This window comes from Danio rerio, chromosome 14, assembly GCF_052040795.2.
Source record: "Danio rerio strain M-AB ecotype USA chromosome 14, GRCz13ab, whole genome shotgun sequence".
NCBI lineage: Eukaryota > Metazoa > Chordata > Actinopteri > Cypriniformes > Danionidae > Danio > Danio rerio.
In genome coordinates, this window is record NC_141034.1 from 1340001 (window position 1) to 1357313 (window position 17313).

General features: G+C 40.4%; 2 protein-coding genes across 4 annotated transcripts in view; both read right to left on the bottom strand.

The window, feature by feature from the left end:
- rgs14a (regulator of G protein signaling 14a) overlaps positions 1-17313 on the bottom strand; it is a 438366-nt gene that overhangs the window by 213073 nt on the left and 207980 nt on the right. The window lies entirely within an intron of this gene.
- The window catches only part of slc16a2 (solute carrier family 16 member 2), a 47142-nt gene that overhangs the window by 17043 nt on the left and 12786 nt on the right, over positions 1-17313 (bottom strand). For all 3 annotated transcript variants that reach the window (XR_015506596.2, XM_087280020.2, NM_001258230.1), the window contains 2 exon segments: positions 13196-13340; positions 6260-6737 (listed from right to left, as the gene is read on the bottom strand). Coding sequence is in view for 2 of the 3 variants with exons in the window: in XM_087280020.2 (XP_087136146.1) it covers positions 6260-6737; positions 13196-13340 (623 nt within the window). In the remaining variant the exon portion in view is untranslated.

The window sequence follows — 17313 nt, forward strand, 5'->3', positions numbered from 1 at the left end:
TCCGTGTTCTAGAGAGTTTATGAAACACTCTTACCTCTCAGTTCTGGTAAAGAGGTCATATTCTAAAGCTTTTACAAGATGTAAAATAAGTCTCTGATGTGCCTAGAGTGTGTGTGAGGGCTATTCATAAAATTTGTGGAAACTGATACACTGAACAGAAAGGTCTGACGTACATAATATATAATACAACTCTTTTTTTAATTATACGGCATGAAAAAATACTAAATAGTATAAAAAATACTATTGTGTTTTTACTCCAACTATAGTAACATACATGAATTGATCTGTTGTGGTGATTCTTCAGTTGCTATGGCAACACAACATCTATGTTAATTGATCTGTTGTGGTGATTCTACAGTTGCTATGGCAACACAACATCTATGTTAATTGACCTGTTGTGGTGATTCTACAGTTGCTATGGCAACACAACATCTATGTTAATTGACCTGTTGTGGTGATTCTACAGTTGCTATGGCAACACGACATCTATGTTAATTGATCTGTTGTGGTAATTCTACAGTTGCTATGGCAACACAACATCTATGTTAATTGATCTGTTGTGGTAATTCTACAGTTGCTATGGCAACACAACAACTATGGTAATCGATCTGTTGTGGTGATTCTACAGTTGATATGGCAACACAACAACTATGTTAATTGATCTGTTGTGGTGATTCTACAGTTGCTATGGCAACACAACATCTATGTTAATTGATCTGTTGTGGTGATTCTACAGTTGCTATGGCAACACAACATCTATGTTAATTGATCTGTTGTGGTGATTCTACAGTTGCTATGGCAACACAACATCTATGTTAATTGATCTGTTGTGGTGTTTCTACAGTTGCTATGGCAACACAACAACTATGTTAATTGATCTGTTGTGGTGATTCTACAGTTGCTATGGCAACACAACATCTATGTTAAATGATCTGTTGTGGTGATTCTACAGTTGCTATGGCAACACAACAACTATGTTAATTGATCTGTTGTGGTGATTCTACAGTTGCTATGGCAACACAACATCTATGTTAATTGATCTGTTGTGGTGATTCTACAGTTGCTATGGCAACACAACATCTATGTTAATTGATCTGTTGTGGTGATTCTACAGTTGCTATGGCAACACAACATCTATGTTAATTGATCTGTTGTGGTGATTCTACAGTTGCTATGGCAACACAACAACTATGTTAATTGATCTGTTGTGGTGATTCTACAGTTGCTATGGCAACACAACAACTATGTTAATTGATCTGTTGTGGTGATTCTACAGTTGCTATGGCAACACAACATCTATGTTAAATGATCTGTTGTGGTGATTCTACAGTTGCTATGGCAACACAACAACTATGTTAATTGATCTGTTGTGGTGATTCTACAGTTGCTATGGCAACACAACATCTATGTTAATTGATCTGTTGTGGTGATTCTACAGTTGCTATGGCAACACAACATCTATGTTAATTGATCTGTTGTGGTGATTCTACAGTTGCTATGGCAACACAACATCTATGTTAATTGATCTGTTGTGGTGATTCTACAGTTGCTATGGCAACACAACATCTATGTTAGTTGATCTGTTGTGGTGATTCCACAGTTGCTATGGCAACACAACAACTATGTTAATTGATCAGTTGTGGTGATTCTACAGTTGCTATGGCAACACAACATCTATGTTAATTGATCTGTTGTGGTGATTCTACAGTTGCTATGGCAACACAACAACTATGTTAATTGATCTGTTGTGGTGATTCTACAGTTGCTATGGCAACACAACATCTATGTTAGTTGATCTGTTGTGGTGATTCCACAGTTGCTATGGCAACACAACAACTATGTTAATTGATCTGTTGTGGTGATTCTACAGTTGCTATGGCAACACAACATCTATGTTAATTGATCTGTTGTGGTGATTCTACAGTTGCTATGGCAACACAACATCTAGAGTTAACACTGTAATTGGGTTCGAGTCCCGGCTGGGTCAGGTGGCGTTTCTGTGTGGAGTTTGCATGTTCTCCCCATGTTGGAGTGGGTTTCCTCCGGGTGCTCCGGTTTGCCCCACAGTCCAAACACATGCGCTATAGGGGAACTGATCAACTACATTGGCCGTAGTGTATGAGCGTATGTGTGTGTGTGTGTGTGTGTGAAAGAGAGTGTATGGGTGTTTCACAGTACTGGGTTGCAGCTGGAAGGGCATCCGCTGCAAAAAACAAATGCTGGAATAGTTAGCGGTTCGTTCCACTGTGGCAATATCTGCAATAAAGACTAAGCCGAAGGAAAGTTAATTATTATTATTAATATTATTATTATATAAATTATTCTAAAAAAAACCTAAATCACAAAATATGTAGCAGTTAATTCACTGATATTTTATAGTGATCTTTTAGGAAATATTTACAAAAAGAATACAAAAGTCACAGGAGGGTTAATAATGTCCTCTCCTGCAGAAGTGTGTTCATCTCTATGACAACGAGAGGTGAAACCAGGACACAATCCTAGAGTCTGACCTGAGGTGACACACACACACACACACACTTAATAATTGATCATCAACATGTGTGCGCTCGTCACATAGGCTTTCTGTCATGCAGAGAGCGGTAAATATTTCAGCCGGCTGAAGCCTCACACATGATTTATGCATGAATAGACGCCTCTTGCTCCTATAGCTGCTCTCATAGTGTTAAACGCACACACACACACACACACAGACACACAGACACACACACGCACACACGCACACACACACACACACAGTACCAAGACATAAATCACAGCTGTTTTCTTCATTATGTTTCATGAACATCCACCTCCAACATGACAAACTCTGTTCAACATTCAGGTTAAACATTAAAATGGACTTTTTTTAGCATTAACGGAACTGCATCAGCATAACAAACACACCACCTGAAAAAGTTTGTCGCTTTTTTAATTTATTGACTGAACTATCCGAGAATTGTATGCACTAACACACACACAGAGAGACAAGCGCATACACACACAAACACACATTTATCTTTATAAAGAAAACAAATTATTTCCAAATGTTTTGTAGTATTCACTCACTCATTTTCCTTCAGCTTAGCCTCTATTTCAGAGGTCACCACAACAGAATGAACCACCAACTATTCCAGCATGTGTTTTATGTATGCAGCTGCAACCCAGTACTGGGAAACACCCATACACACTCATTCACACTCATACACTACGGCCAATTTAGTTCATCAATTCCCCTATGACACATGTGTTAGGACTGTGGGGGAAACCAGAGCACCAGGAGGATACCCATGGCAACACGGGGAGAACATTCAAACTCCACACAGAAACGCCAACTGACCCAGCTGGGACTCGAACCAGCGACGTTCTTACTGTGAGGCAACAGTGCTAACCACTGAGCCTTATACTGTGTACACTGTACTGTAGATCAATTGCATTAGAATTTTGATAATATAGTTGTAGTGTTACCATAGCAACTTAAAAACTACCACAACAAGTCAATTACTATAGATGTTGTGTTGCCATAACAACTATAGAACTACCACAAAAGACCAAATACTATAGTTGTTCTGTTGTCATAGCAACTGTAGCATCATCGTAACAAATCGATTACTATAGTTGATGTTGTGTTACCATAGCAACTAAAGAACTACCACAACAGACCAATTACTATAATTGTTCTGTTACCATAGCAACTGTGAAATCACCACAAAAAACCAACTACTATAGTTGTTGTGTTACCATAGCAACTAAAGAACTACCACAACAGATCATATACTACACTAGTTTTGTTACCATAGCAACTGTAGAATCAACACACCAGATCAATTAATTTAGTTGTTTTGTCACCATAGCAACTGTAGAATCACCACAACAAATCGATTACTATAGTTGCTGTTGTGTTTCCATAGCAACTGTAGAACCACCACAATAGATCAATTACTTTTGAATTTTAATACTATGGTTGTTGTGTTACCATAGCAACTATAAAACTAAAATAAAATTTTACTAAAATTGGAAAAATAAATATTTGTCCACAAAAAAAAAAAAAAAGTCAGCATTATCAGATGAATAAACCATGATCTGTGCTATGTCAGTGCCCTTAATCTCCTACTGATGATCTTCTGACATCCTCCATCAGGTTATTCTTAATGACCCTGCAGTTGGTGAGGTTGAGTGTGTCGAGTGTACCGGCCTCGTTAGCATACTAATATACTCATTGAGATTTACTGCCGGAGCTCAGGCTTCATCAGGGCTTCCAGCCAAATATGCGCAAGGCGAGATATTAATTATGCTTTAAATCTGGCTGAAACTGTGAAATCCCTGCGGAGAGCGAGAAACGCTGGGCCGCCAATCTGACTCGAAACAATCATCACTCTTTACTGGTGAATCACAAGTCATTTGATTTCAGTCTGCTGCACAGTGAATTTAGAGAGGGTCAGTTTTAATTCCGTTCAACCTGAGTAACATGCAGATCATTCCAGTTAGCGTTCTGAAATAATCATCACCATTTATATTTATACACAGCATATGAATTACTAATCTGAAATAAATGCTGTAGTATACTTTAGATTTTACTACTGGTGTATTGTGGTATAATATACCCTATATATATATGTGTGTGTGTGTGTGTGTGTGTGTGTGTGTGTGTGTGTGTGTGTGTGTGTGTGTGTATACAGTATATATATATATATATATATGTATATATATATATATATATATATATATATATATATATATATATATATATACATATATACACACACACACACACACACACACATAAATACATACATACATATACATATATACATATATATATATATATATATATATATATATATATATATATATATATATATATATATATATAAGTACAGTAATGTTTTACATAGTGGATGCCCTTCCAGCCGCAACCCAGTACTGGGAAACACCCATACACACACACACACACACACACACACACACACTTAAACACTACAGCCAGTTTAGTTGATCAATTCCCCTATAGCGCATGTGTTTGGACTGTTGGGGAAACCGGAGCACCCGGAGGAAACTCATGCCAACACGGGGAGAACATGCAAACTCCACACAGAAACGCCAACTGACCCAGCCGGGACTCGAACCAGCGACTTTCCTGCTGTGAGGCCACAGTGCTACAAGTCTAAAACAAGTTCAGGTTGAACTGAAAAATGTAAAAGAAAAAAATCATCAAAACTAATGCAGAAATAAATGAAAGCCATATATAACCTTTTGTACTTCAGAATTTAAAAACATTCAAAAGCAAATTTAAAAAAAAGATTAGAAACACATAACTGCTAAAACCAAAATTAATATGAAGGAGTATTTATAACTTCATACATTAACTGTATGAAATTATTCTCATTAACTGTAAAATAATGATTATAATATACAGCATATTTATATGGTCATAAAGTAAATATTATTTAGATATTTAAAAAAAAAATGCATTTAACAATTACTGTGAAAATGACCACTGACTCTATAAAAATATTATTAAATATTATGCAATGGACGTAAAATAAAGATATTTATACTGAGGCTACAGGATTAATTAATATTCATATATTAATATATATTTTTTTCATTCATTTATTATTTTCCTTCGGCTTAGTCCCTTTATTAATCAGGGGTCGCCACAGCAGAATGAACCACCAACTATTCCAGCATATGTTTTACACAGCGGATGCCCTTCCAGTCGCAACCCAGTACTGGGAAACACCCATACACACTCATTCACACGCACACTCAAGCCCTATGGCCAATTTAGTTCATCAATTCCCCTATAGCGCATGTGTTTGGACTGTGGGGGAAACCAGAGCACCTGGTGGAAACCCATGCCAACATGGTGAGAACATGCAAACTCCACACAGAAACGCTAACTTACCCAGCCTGAACTCGAACCAGCGACCTTCTTACTTTGAGTTGATTGTGCTACCCACTGCGCCACCGGGACGCCCATATATATATATATATATATATATATATATATATATATATATATATATATATATATATATATATATATATATATATATATATATATACTTAGAAATTTATATTTCTTATTCATTTATTAATTTTCCTTCGGCTTACACAGCAGAATGAACCGCCAACTACTCTGGCATTTGTTTTATGCAGCGGATGCCCTTCTAGAAACAACCCAAGTTGAAACAAGTTGAAACGTCTTTTTTAGTGTATAAAATAAAGTTTATTATTATGATGTGAATGCAGGACTCACCAGGTGAACGTAGGGCACGAAGTATCCGAGCACAGCAGTGGCGACGCCAAAGGCCCAGATGCGGTACGTCAGAATGCTGAACACCCGCACGTTGAAGTACCTCCTTACTTTGGCCAGTCCCTTCTGCCACCTGCTGGCCGACTCTGGAGTCGAGGGCCCTCCGTCCAGCGCCATGCCAGGCATCGGGCACATGCCGCTGGGCAGGAGCGGTTTGAAGGCCAGGGCCAGCAGCGCCTGCACCAGCATGAAGATACTGAGGATCTGAAAGGTTCTGGGCAAACCCAGCGGCTCCACCACTTTCTTCAACAGCACCGGCAGCCCCATGGAGAACAGACTGCTGCCCGCCGTCACCACACCATTCGCCAAACCCAGACGCTGGCGGAAATAATGACCCAGGATCACCAGAGATGGCTGGAATGCAAACGAGGAGCCGCAGCCGAAGAGAATCCCATACGTGAAGTACCAGAGACCCAGAGTCCTGGAGAAACAAGGAGGAACTGATGATGAGGATTCAACTAGCAACTTTTTAAAGGGTCAAGAAACACCAGAACACATGTGTTTGAGCTGTTGACAGTGGTATATGTGTCCCACACTGCTAAAAACACTATCAGGACACCTATATTTCACTAAAAAGTGTAAATTGGTTGTTTTTGCGTTATTTCAAGTAAATTCGTACTTCCGGTTTGAAACGAATTTTTGAAGCTGCGTCACGGTCATGAGATAATAGCGTGTATTCCAGCGTGCAGACTGGACGTCTGAGCCAGAGTGTGTCTTATTACGTCTTACAGTGTGATGCATTAATGCATGAGTAAAGCTTGGTTCAAACCAATCAGCGCGCTCTATTGTGCAACTTCATTAATATTCATTAGTCACAGTGTTTAGACGACAGAGACGCCACGTTGTGTTGGCAAAACAAGCGTGAAGTGTTGCTTTTATAGTTTGCTGCAGTGAAGTTTTGTTTTCATTTTCTCTCTGTGAGAGCTCAGCTGGAGTCACGTGTGGATTAACAGTGTACGCGACACGCGACAACAATAACTTGCGTGTCTAAGGAGGATTATTGTTTACCTGAGAGCTGTTCTCATCTGTCATTTGTTTATTCAGTTCGTATTTTATTCGTATCAAACAAACTATTGCACCGAGTGTAAACAAGTTAGCACTAACAGTTACAACCAAACTATAACCTCGTGTTGGATTTTGTGACCGGAATAACACACGCGGCTTTCTGACACTACTTGCCGTGTGCATCTAAGTTTAGGGGAAATGCTGAGTTTTTTTTCTCTCATTCGCCGTGCGGTATCAAACATTGCATGAAAATACACGCTTAGAGCAGTTCCTCGAATCAAATATCTCGTTTGTCGCGAGGGACATGAATGAATTCCCTGAATGAAAGAGCCAAACTGCAGTTAAAGTCCACCATTTAATCATTTGGCAAATAATTCGACTACAGATGTCCATGTAAACACCGTCACTTTGTCCACTGTGGGTGTGTTTTGACTGAAATTCAGCACGCCCAAATAGACCCTCCCACACCAAGCCTCTTTTCTTCCACCTACACTCCCCCCTAAACAGAGCTGGACACGCCCACTTTTCTGACTTTCTCTAAAGTAGAGATGTGAAAACACCCTGCTGAAACAAGGGGGTTTCATTGCCCTTTAAGTTAAAGTGGATCTGTTATGCTTCTTTCTACAAGATGTTTTCTAACTCTCTGAAACTGACCCTTTTAGACTTTAATCCTAATTGTGGCATTTTGGTGACTGTCGCTTTAAATTTAAAGGATTTCAGAAGAGAACATGCTCTGTTTTGAGGAGTTTTTTTGGTGTTTTCTGGACTTTAAATGTCTTGGGGGCCCTTACTGTCTTCTGTCTATGACCTTCAACAAGATTGAAGGTCTCGGGAGATTGAAACAACATGAGGGTAATTAATTAAGAATAGTATTTCAGTTTTTAACCTGTTATGAATGTGCTCACCAGGACTCAAATGCAGTAAACGTAAAGTAACTAATTACAAATACTCAAACGACTGTAAATAATTGAGTAGTTTTTCTCAGGAATTGTAATGTACTAAGTTTATTCATGTATGCAACCCAAGCTCATTCTGGAAATGTAGCACCGCGGACGTTTCTGGAGACCGGGATTTACGTGGTCGGAGGTACGTATGGCCACATTAAATTTTTTCAAGCGAATGCTACGGGGCGGTGTGACGCCGCTCCTCTCGTCGGCTGGACTGATGGCTTGCCTCCGTGTGGAGGGCTGTCCGGTCGCAACCAATTTGTCCGGTTAGCTCTTCGTGTTACGTCGGCGGAGCAGAGGTCCGGAAGAGGAGGAGCCAGCCGCGGCGTATGACCGGGTTTGAGTCCGGGGAAGAGCGGTTCCAGAAATCAGGTAAGACAAAAAACAGAATTCAAAAAATAAAGCGAACGAGTTCATAACGTGGCGAGAACGTGACGAAATCTGGAAACTCGACAGCAGCCTCTGGCGGCATTTCACATGAGAACGGCATGCGTATTTATTTCTTGTCTATGGGGATTAGAATAATCCTGTGATTTCCGTCCAATCAGATCACACATAGAAGGTAAATCGCCTCATAATGAATGAATCTACCTCAAGACATGTGCACTTTTTAATTGCAGCAAACTGTTTGGAAGCATTAAAAGTGTCCAAGAAGATGTCCAAAATCTTTACACGCGTTGACCCAGAGACTGTTTAGATGCAGGTCACTGATAAGAAGATGATGGATGTTTACAACCCAGGCTCCTTCTGAAAACGTAGTCCTGTAGACAATTCCGGAGACCGCGAAATACGTCCTGGGAGGTACATATTTTTGCAGTTTTTGTTTTCTGCTTATCCGCGAGAGGCCACTGTTTGCGCTTTTTCGCATCTCAAATGCCTCTCGCGAGTGCCGTTCGCGACAGTGCTGTTCTCGCGTGAACCCACCGGAGGCCGCTGTCGACTGACTGAATGACTGACTGGTCAATTGACTGACCCACCATCCTCCTCCACCAAACCCAACTAATTTTCCTGATTGACCCGCCCGGCCGCAGATGGTTTACAAAAGCCCCCCAGAAAAAGAAAACCTTTTTTACCTTATTTTACTACATTCTCACCCTGTTGTTCACTCGTTCGTTTTATTTTTTGGCTTCTGTTTTTGTACCTGATTTCTGGAAAAGCTCTTTCCCGGACTCGGTCGTCATGGTCAACTCCTCTCTGCGTCTCAAGTCTGCCAACATACACGACGAGCTAACTGGACAAACTGGTTGCAGCAGGAAAGCCCTCCACATGGAGGTAAGCGGTCAGCCGGTAAGCGCCAAAAGGAACGGCGTCATACCACCCTGTAGCGTTCGCTAAAAAAAAAATTAAATGCAGCCATACGTACCTCCGGCTACGTAATTTGCGGTCTCCAAAAACGTCTGCGGGACTACGTTTTTTTTAGAATGAGCCTGTGTTTGATGTTTACTGTATGATGACTGAAATGGCCTTAAACACCCAGCAGACACAGAACGTCAACATGACGTCAGATTAATGTTGTACCCCAACATTGGGGGGATGCTGCATTTTGCTAGGAAATGAAAATCATGTTGACATCAAAACTCACCGTCAGGCCGACGTCAATGTCCAACGTCCAACCTAAAACTAATCAAATATCAACGTCTAATAATGTTACAGCTTGACGTTGTGTGGACGTTACCACTATGACGTCTATCAGACGTTGGATTTTGGTGGTCATACATGCTGAATAATTGTCAGTATTTGATGTCAATATGACGCTGGTTTAAGATGTTGGCTTGATGTTGTATTTCGGTTACTTTCTAGCTACCTAAAATCGACATAATATCAACGTCATTTGACGTCATTATTGAACATCAGAATAATGTTCTACTTAGACGCTGGCTAAACATTGAATTTTGACATCACAACCTAAATCCAACCTAATGTTAACGTCTTATGATGTTGTGTGTCTGCTGGGCAGTGATGCACTACCGAATGATACGTTTACACACACACATGCACAAATTACATGTAAACATCTCAAGTTTTTACTACATATGACTCACTACTCTTGAGTAGTACTTTTAAAGAGTCTACTTTTTACTCACACTAGGAGTAATATTTAAAACAGCTACATTTACTCTACTTGCACTACATTTTAGGTAAGTAATGGTACTTTTACTTAAGTATGATTTTTCAGTACTCTGTCCACCACTGCTCAAATGTTAGGATTATCATGAACATTTTCAAAAATCCCCTTTCTTAAAACCATAACATTAGCAAAAGAGCACAAAGTGATGCACACACTGTACAATATAGTAGATATGCTGTTCATTACACACATACTGTATATCTATGCTGAGCGGATGTTTACATGTCTGACATGACTACATGAACACCAGCAGAGAATAAAGAGAGGCGGAAACATTCTATAAACACACATCCACACACATATACACACACACACACACACACACACAAAGACTGAACTGAACTCAATACAGCTTTAATTCAATAACGAAACATCTGCATCATTGAGAAACTCTCAGACAGAGGCTGTGGAGAATATACCGTATGAATGAACCACTGACGTCTGAACAGAAACACATGCACTATAAAGCTGAAAGGATTACAGTTTTTCTTGTTTGCTTTGACCTGGTTAAAGAAACTAAGTTCCACTTCATTTTTATTTTCACTATCCCAGCAGAGCAGAAGACCGGTATTGCAAATGTGTAAACCCTTTCTCATTGGGTTGACACATTTTCCCCACCGTTTTTCAAAACAGTCAACACGGATGTCATTCAAGCAGTCCAAACTCCATTGTTTTAGTTATGGTAACCAAACTGAAACCATCCATTCCTAACCATTAGAAACCACCAAGATCAGTATGAATTCAATGAAGCACCGGTTTGACACTACTTCACACAAATCTTCACTCAGCAATCAGTCTGCAAACATTAAAATGGTAGAAGGTCTGTGTTGTTCTGTGCCAGCATGGATGGAGGAGGTCAATAGTGGCTATTTCCTATACTCCCAATATATTTGACTGTATATTGGTTTACATGTGTTTTCTCTAATATTTACAATATTTTATTAGTTTTTTTCCTTTTTCTGCTTCTTTCTGCTACTTTTTTCTTTTTTAAATTTTATTTTTATTTTTCAGTTTTTTTTACGGTATTTTAGTTTTCAGCCACAGTTTGAAAAATGTCATGAATTCAATATAAGTTTAATCAAAGCATTTCTTATTCTTGATCCAATTCTTTGCAAAAAGGCCAATTTGACAGCCCAAATAGAATTCACACTGAGATCTGTATTTTGTTTTTTGTTGTCCATTGTCTAATGAATAATTGAAAGAGCTCATATACTTGTTTGCAAGTTGTGTTGTTTGAAGGTAAAACTAGCTTTTGTTGCATATTTTTAATGTTTTGACACGGTATGTGCATTTTGCAAGCATAATGTTTCATTTTGACCATGAGTGCCGCTGTTTAGGCCTGTGTGTTAACTGTTTTGAAAATGTGGAGTTTCAGTTGACGGCTGCATCAAAGCAAACAAAGTCTTTGTTTGCACTCTATCATTCACCCGGCGCAATGTGGCGCAAGGGACAACGCAATTGTTGTTTGCTAGTTTCAGCTTGAGAGTCATTTTGATGTTTTGCAGCACGCTGTTTAAACAGCAAATGCATTTGCGCTTATATGTGCGCCCATAGGCGTTCTGGTCTGAAAAAGGAGGTGTGTTGAGGCGCATTGCTATTTTGAGAAACTATAATAGACTGTTCTATAGACCAGAACAAAGCTGGTCTAAAGTCCAGCGCAGAGCGCGTTAGTTGTGCGCCTCGCTTACACACTGCTCAATACAGACAGGATGTACAGCAATACATTTGCTTTTGCATAGTGGGATAATTATTAGCAGTAGTATTGATTATCAGCATATTTATATTTGTTTTATTAAAAACAAGCTTATAGTTGCCCACCTGTCAGGTTTGATCCCATATGGGGCACAGCATGTGTATTTGAATATAACACACCTCGTTATTATTGTTCATTTATTCATTTGCTGTAAATTAGAACTGAATTTGGAAATAGTTTTAAACAAATCTTTGCGCTTAAACGAAAATAATTATTTATAGGCTAATGGATGTCTGTGCGTACAAGATTGATTATAAAGCCAGTTTGGCATGCTGTCCCAGGAGAGAGCCCTAAGCTCATAAGATCCTCGAGCTCGGGGCTCCCTCTCATTTGCAAGGCGAAAGGGGAGTTTGAGCTAAGGTAGATTTGGAAAACTCCCCTGCTGTAGTAGCTAATGAACAGATAGTGATCGCTCTTAAGAGATAACTACTGACTAGGAGCATGTCTATGGTGCTGGATTAGTCAATTAACGTAAGCTGCATGTTTTTGGACGGTGGGAGGAAACCAGGGAACCCAGGGGAAACACTCGTGAGCACGGGGAGAACGTGTAAAGTCCGCACAGAAACGTTTGCTGGCTTGCTAAGGACTAGAACCAGAGATGTTCTTGCTGTGAGGCAACAGTGCTAACCACTGGGCCGCCGTGCCGCCCATCTAGGAAAGCAGGAGGAGTAGGGAAGGGGGGATTCTTCAAAATGAAGCTGCGATATGGAACTGACGTGTTTATAGTGGCTTAGGAATCGTCTGATTGGTGAATCATGAATATTCAGTAATTAAATAATGCGGGACCAGCTGTGATCAATCATAAGCATGTGATCCTCTCCACATTAGTTTAGAAACGAACCTCACTAAGAAATAAACCTTCTTTGCGTTAATCAGAAATTTGGGAAATAATATACAGAAGAGCAAATAATTCTGACTTCAACTGTCTATAGAACAAATTATGTTAACTCATATTGTAAATAAAAGATGAAAAGGTCAAAATAATTGACACAAAACAACGTGCAAAAGAGGCAGAAAGAGAAGAAGGAATAAAATCATGTATTTACGTGGCGAAGGAGCTGGTGAGGAGACCGATGAAGGCCACAAACGCTCCACACACAGCCGTTTTCCGACATCCGAAGTGATCGGTGAACATACTGACCACAGGAGAACAGAAGAAGATCATGCCCATCGCCAGCGCACCGACCCAGGCTGAGGAAACACGCACACACACAAACACAACAGACCCCAGATCAGTCACATCGTACTGTCAGACTGCAGCATTCACAGTACATAAGAGCATTGCTCAGATCTTATTATACATAAGTGCACAGAAAAACAACAACACACTGCGTTTCATCTTTACACAAACTCTCCATATCCCCAACACCAACACACCTACAGGCGCACACACAAACACACACAAACACACATACACAAACACAGACATATGCACACACACATACACTAAAATATGCATAAACACGCACATACATACACAGACACACACTCTCAGACAATCACAGAGACACAAACACACCTATGGACACACACACACACACATATACATACAAAGACACAGAAACACAGACAAAAGCACACACACATACACAGACACACACTCTCAGACACATACAGAGACACAAACGCACCTACATCGACACACACACACACATACACACACACACACACACACACACACACACACACACACACACACACTTAAACACAGAAACACTCTTAAACACACACAATCACACACACACACACACACACATTCATACATGTGCGCACACAATCATATCTACTCACACACTCTCACACACACACACACATGCATGCACACACTCTTACACACAAACACACATGCAGTACATAAACAGACACACGCTCTTTCACACACAGACATTCAGACATGCACGCAGGCGCACACACACACATACTCACACACGACCACTAAAACACACACTCACATGCTCTCTTCGTCTCACACACACATGCACGCACACACATATGCACTCTCACACACACAAACTCACAAAAACAAGTGCACTCTCTCTCACACACGCACACACACACACTTAAACACACATACACACACAAACACACACAATTATAGAGACACAGAGATTTACATGCACACAACCATACACACACACACACACACAATCATACATATGCACACAATCAATCATACACACACACACACACACACACACAAAATCATACACATGCAAACAATCAATCATACACACACATTCATACACACACACACATGCATACACACATACATAGACACACTCTCTCAAACACTACCTCTCACATTCAGACACACACTTTCTCACACACAGTCACTCAGACACGCACACACACATACATACATGACCACTAAAACACACACTCACATGCTCTCTTTGTCTCACACAAACATGCACGCACACACATATGCACTCTCACACACACAAAGAAGTATGCTCTCTCTCTCACACACACACACACACACACAAACACACACACACACACACACACACACACACACACACTCAAACACACACAATTATACAGACACAGAGATATACATGCACACACAACAATATACACACACACACACACACTTACATATTCATACATGTGCACACACACACATACACACACACACAAACTCTCTCTCCCACACACATGAATACACACATACATAGACACACTCTCTCACACACTACCTCTCACAGTCAGACACACACTTTCTCACACACAGTCACTCAGACATGTACACACACACACGCACACACACATACATACATGACCACTAAAACACACACTCACATGCTCTCTTTGTCTCACATACACATGCACGCACACACATATGCACTCTCACACACACAAACTCACACAAAGAAGTATGCTCTCTCTCTCTCTCTCTCACACACACATACACACACACACACACATTCATCCGCCTCATGTTTTTTTGCATGATCTTGTATTCGGGCTGTAGGAATCCGTCAGAACATTCTCTTCCAGATCAGAGTGTGTGTGTGAGTGTGTGTGTGTATGTGTGTGTGTGTGTCTGCATTGTTCTGCAGTTCCGAGCTGGTGTTTCCAGCGGAGCCTGACAGAAGGACCACTGGTCTGCAGAGCTCACAGAACAACAAACAAAGAACCTGTGGAAAACACACGTCTGTCTGGAGCCCACCCGCCCGCCCGCCCGCAGGGCCCCAGAGTACACCACAGCCTGTGTTCTCCTGCAGGGTCCGGGAAACACTCGCGCGCTCGCTCTGTTAACGTACCGCTTCCTCTCGGGCATCATGGGGACACCGCTCCACTCAAGCTCAGCCAACAATCACTCTACACACACACACACACACACAAACACAAACGCACACACACACTCTCCCTCCCTCTGTCACCACACAGAAAAACACACTCATGCACAGAAACACACACACACACTCTCTCTCATTCTCACAGGCACACTCTCTCTCACACATACACACACACACACACATACACGCTCTCAGATCAGTGTCAAATATTGACCGGTGCTGTCAGACTCCAGACACTCTGCAGACATCAGTCTACCTTTGACCCTTCAGAACACGCCGTGTGTTTGTTTGTCTGACCGCAGATGATGGACTTTCACCAAAGAGTGTGTGTTTGGGTGGAAGTGTCTGTTCAATACACTGTTTTTGTGCAGCCGATCTGTGTGTGTGTGTGTTCATATTTGTTACATGAGTGAATTTCATCAAAACAAACAGAGCTGATTATGTGCCCGGTGGATAAATGTATGTGTGTGTGTGTGTGTCCATAGGTGTGTTCGTTTCTCTGTGTGTGTCTGAGAGTGTGTGTCTGTGTATGTATGTGTGTGTTTATGCATATTTTAGTTTATGTGTGTGTGCTTTTGTCTGTGTTTGTGTGTCTTTGTATATATACTGTATGTGTGTGTGAGTGTGTGTGTCCATGTAAGTGTGTTTGTGTCTCTGTGTGTGTCTGAGAGTGTGTCTGTGTATGTATGTGTGTTTACGCATATTTTAGTTTATGTGTGTGTGCTTTTGTCTGTGTTTGTGTCAATGTATCAATTTATGTATTTGTGTGTGTGTGTGTGTGTGTGTGTGTATGATTGTGTGTTTAAGTGTATGTGTTTAAGAGTGTGTATGTGTGTAAGTGTCTGTATGTGTGTGTTTAAGAGTGTGAATACGTGTGTGTGTGTGTGTGTGTGTGTTTGTGTGTGTGTGTGTGTGTGTGTGTGTGTGTGTGTGTGTGTGTGTGTGTGTGTGTGTGTATGATTGTGTGTTTAAGTGTGTGTGTTTAAGAGTGTGTATGTGTGTAAGTGTCTGTATGTGTGTGTGTGTTTGTGTGTTTAAGAGTGTGTATACGTGTGTGTGTGTGTGTGTGTGTGTGTGTGTGTGTGTGTGTGTGTGTGTGTGTGTGTGTGTGTGTGCGTGCGTGCGTGCGTGTGTGTGTGTGTGTGGTCATAGTTGAAGGATTAAACATTCCACTGACTATTAGCAGTGGATTATCTTCCTCCAGCATGAAAACACACACACACACACACACACACACACACACACACACAGAATTGGAGGTCTTCGGTTTAAAGGCATCATCAATAATGCACAGCCAGCAACAAAACAATCTGAGGAGATGTCAGGAGGACAAACTCTGAATACAAATAACTTCTGCTGATGCAAATGTTGTCCCTTTAAAAAAGTGACTGAATACCTGTAACCATTGACTTCCATAGTAGGAAAAACAAATATGAAAGTCAATGGTTACAGGTGTCTTCAAAACATCTTTTGTGTTGAACAGAAGAAATAAACTCTGAATAAATGATCACAGTATTTTTGGTTTTGGGTGAACTGTCCCTTTAAAAAAAATCACTGAAAACCTGTAACCATTGACTTCCATAGTAGGAAAAACACATGAAAGTCAATGGTTACAGGTTACTTCAATACATATTTGGTATTGAACAAAAGAAAGAAACTTTAAATAAACAATCAAAGCATTTTTAGTTTTAGGTGAACTATCCCTTTAAAAAAGTTACTGAAAACCTGTAACCATTGACTTCCATAGTAGGAAAAAACAGATATGAAAGTCAATGGTTACAGGTGTCTTCAAAACATCTTTTGGGTTGAACAGAAGAAATAAACTCTGAATAAATGATCACAGTATTTTTGGTTTTGGGTGA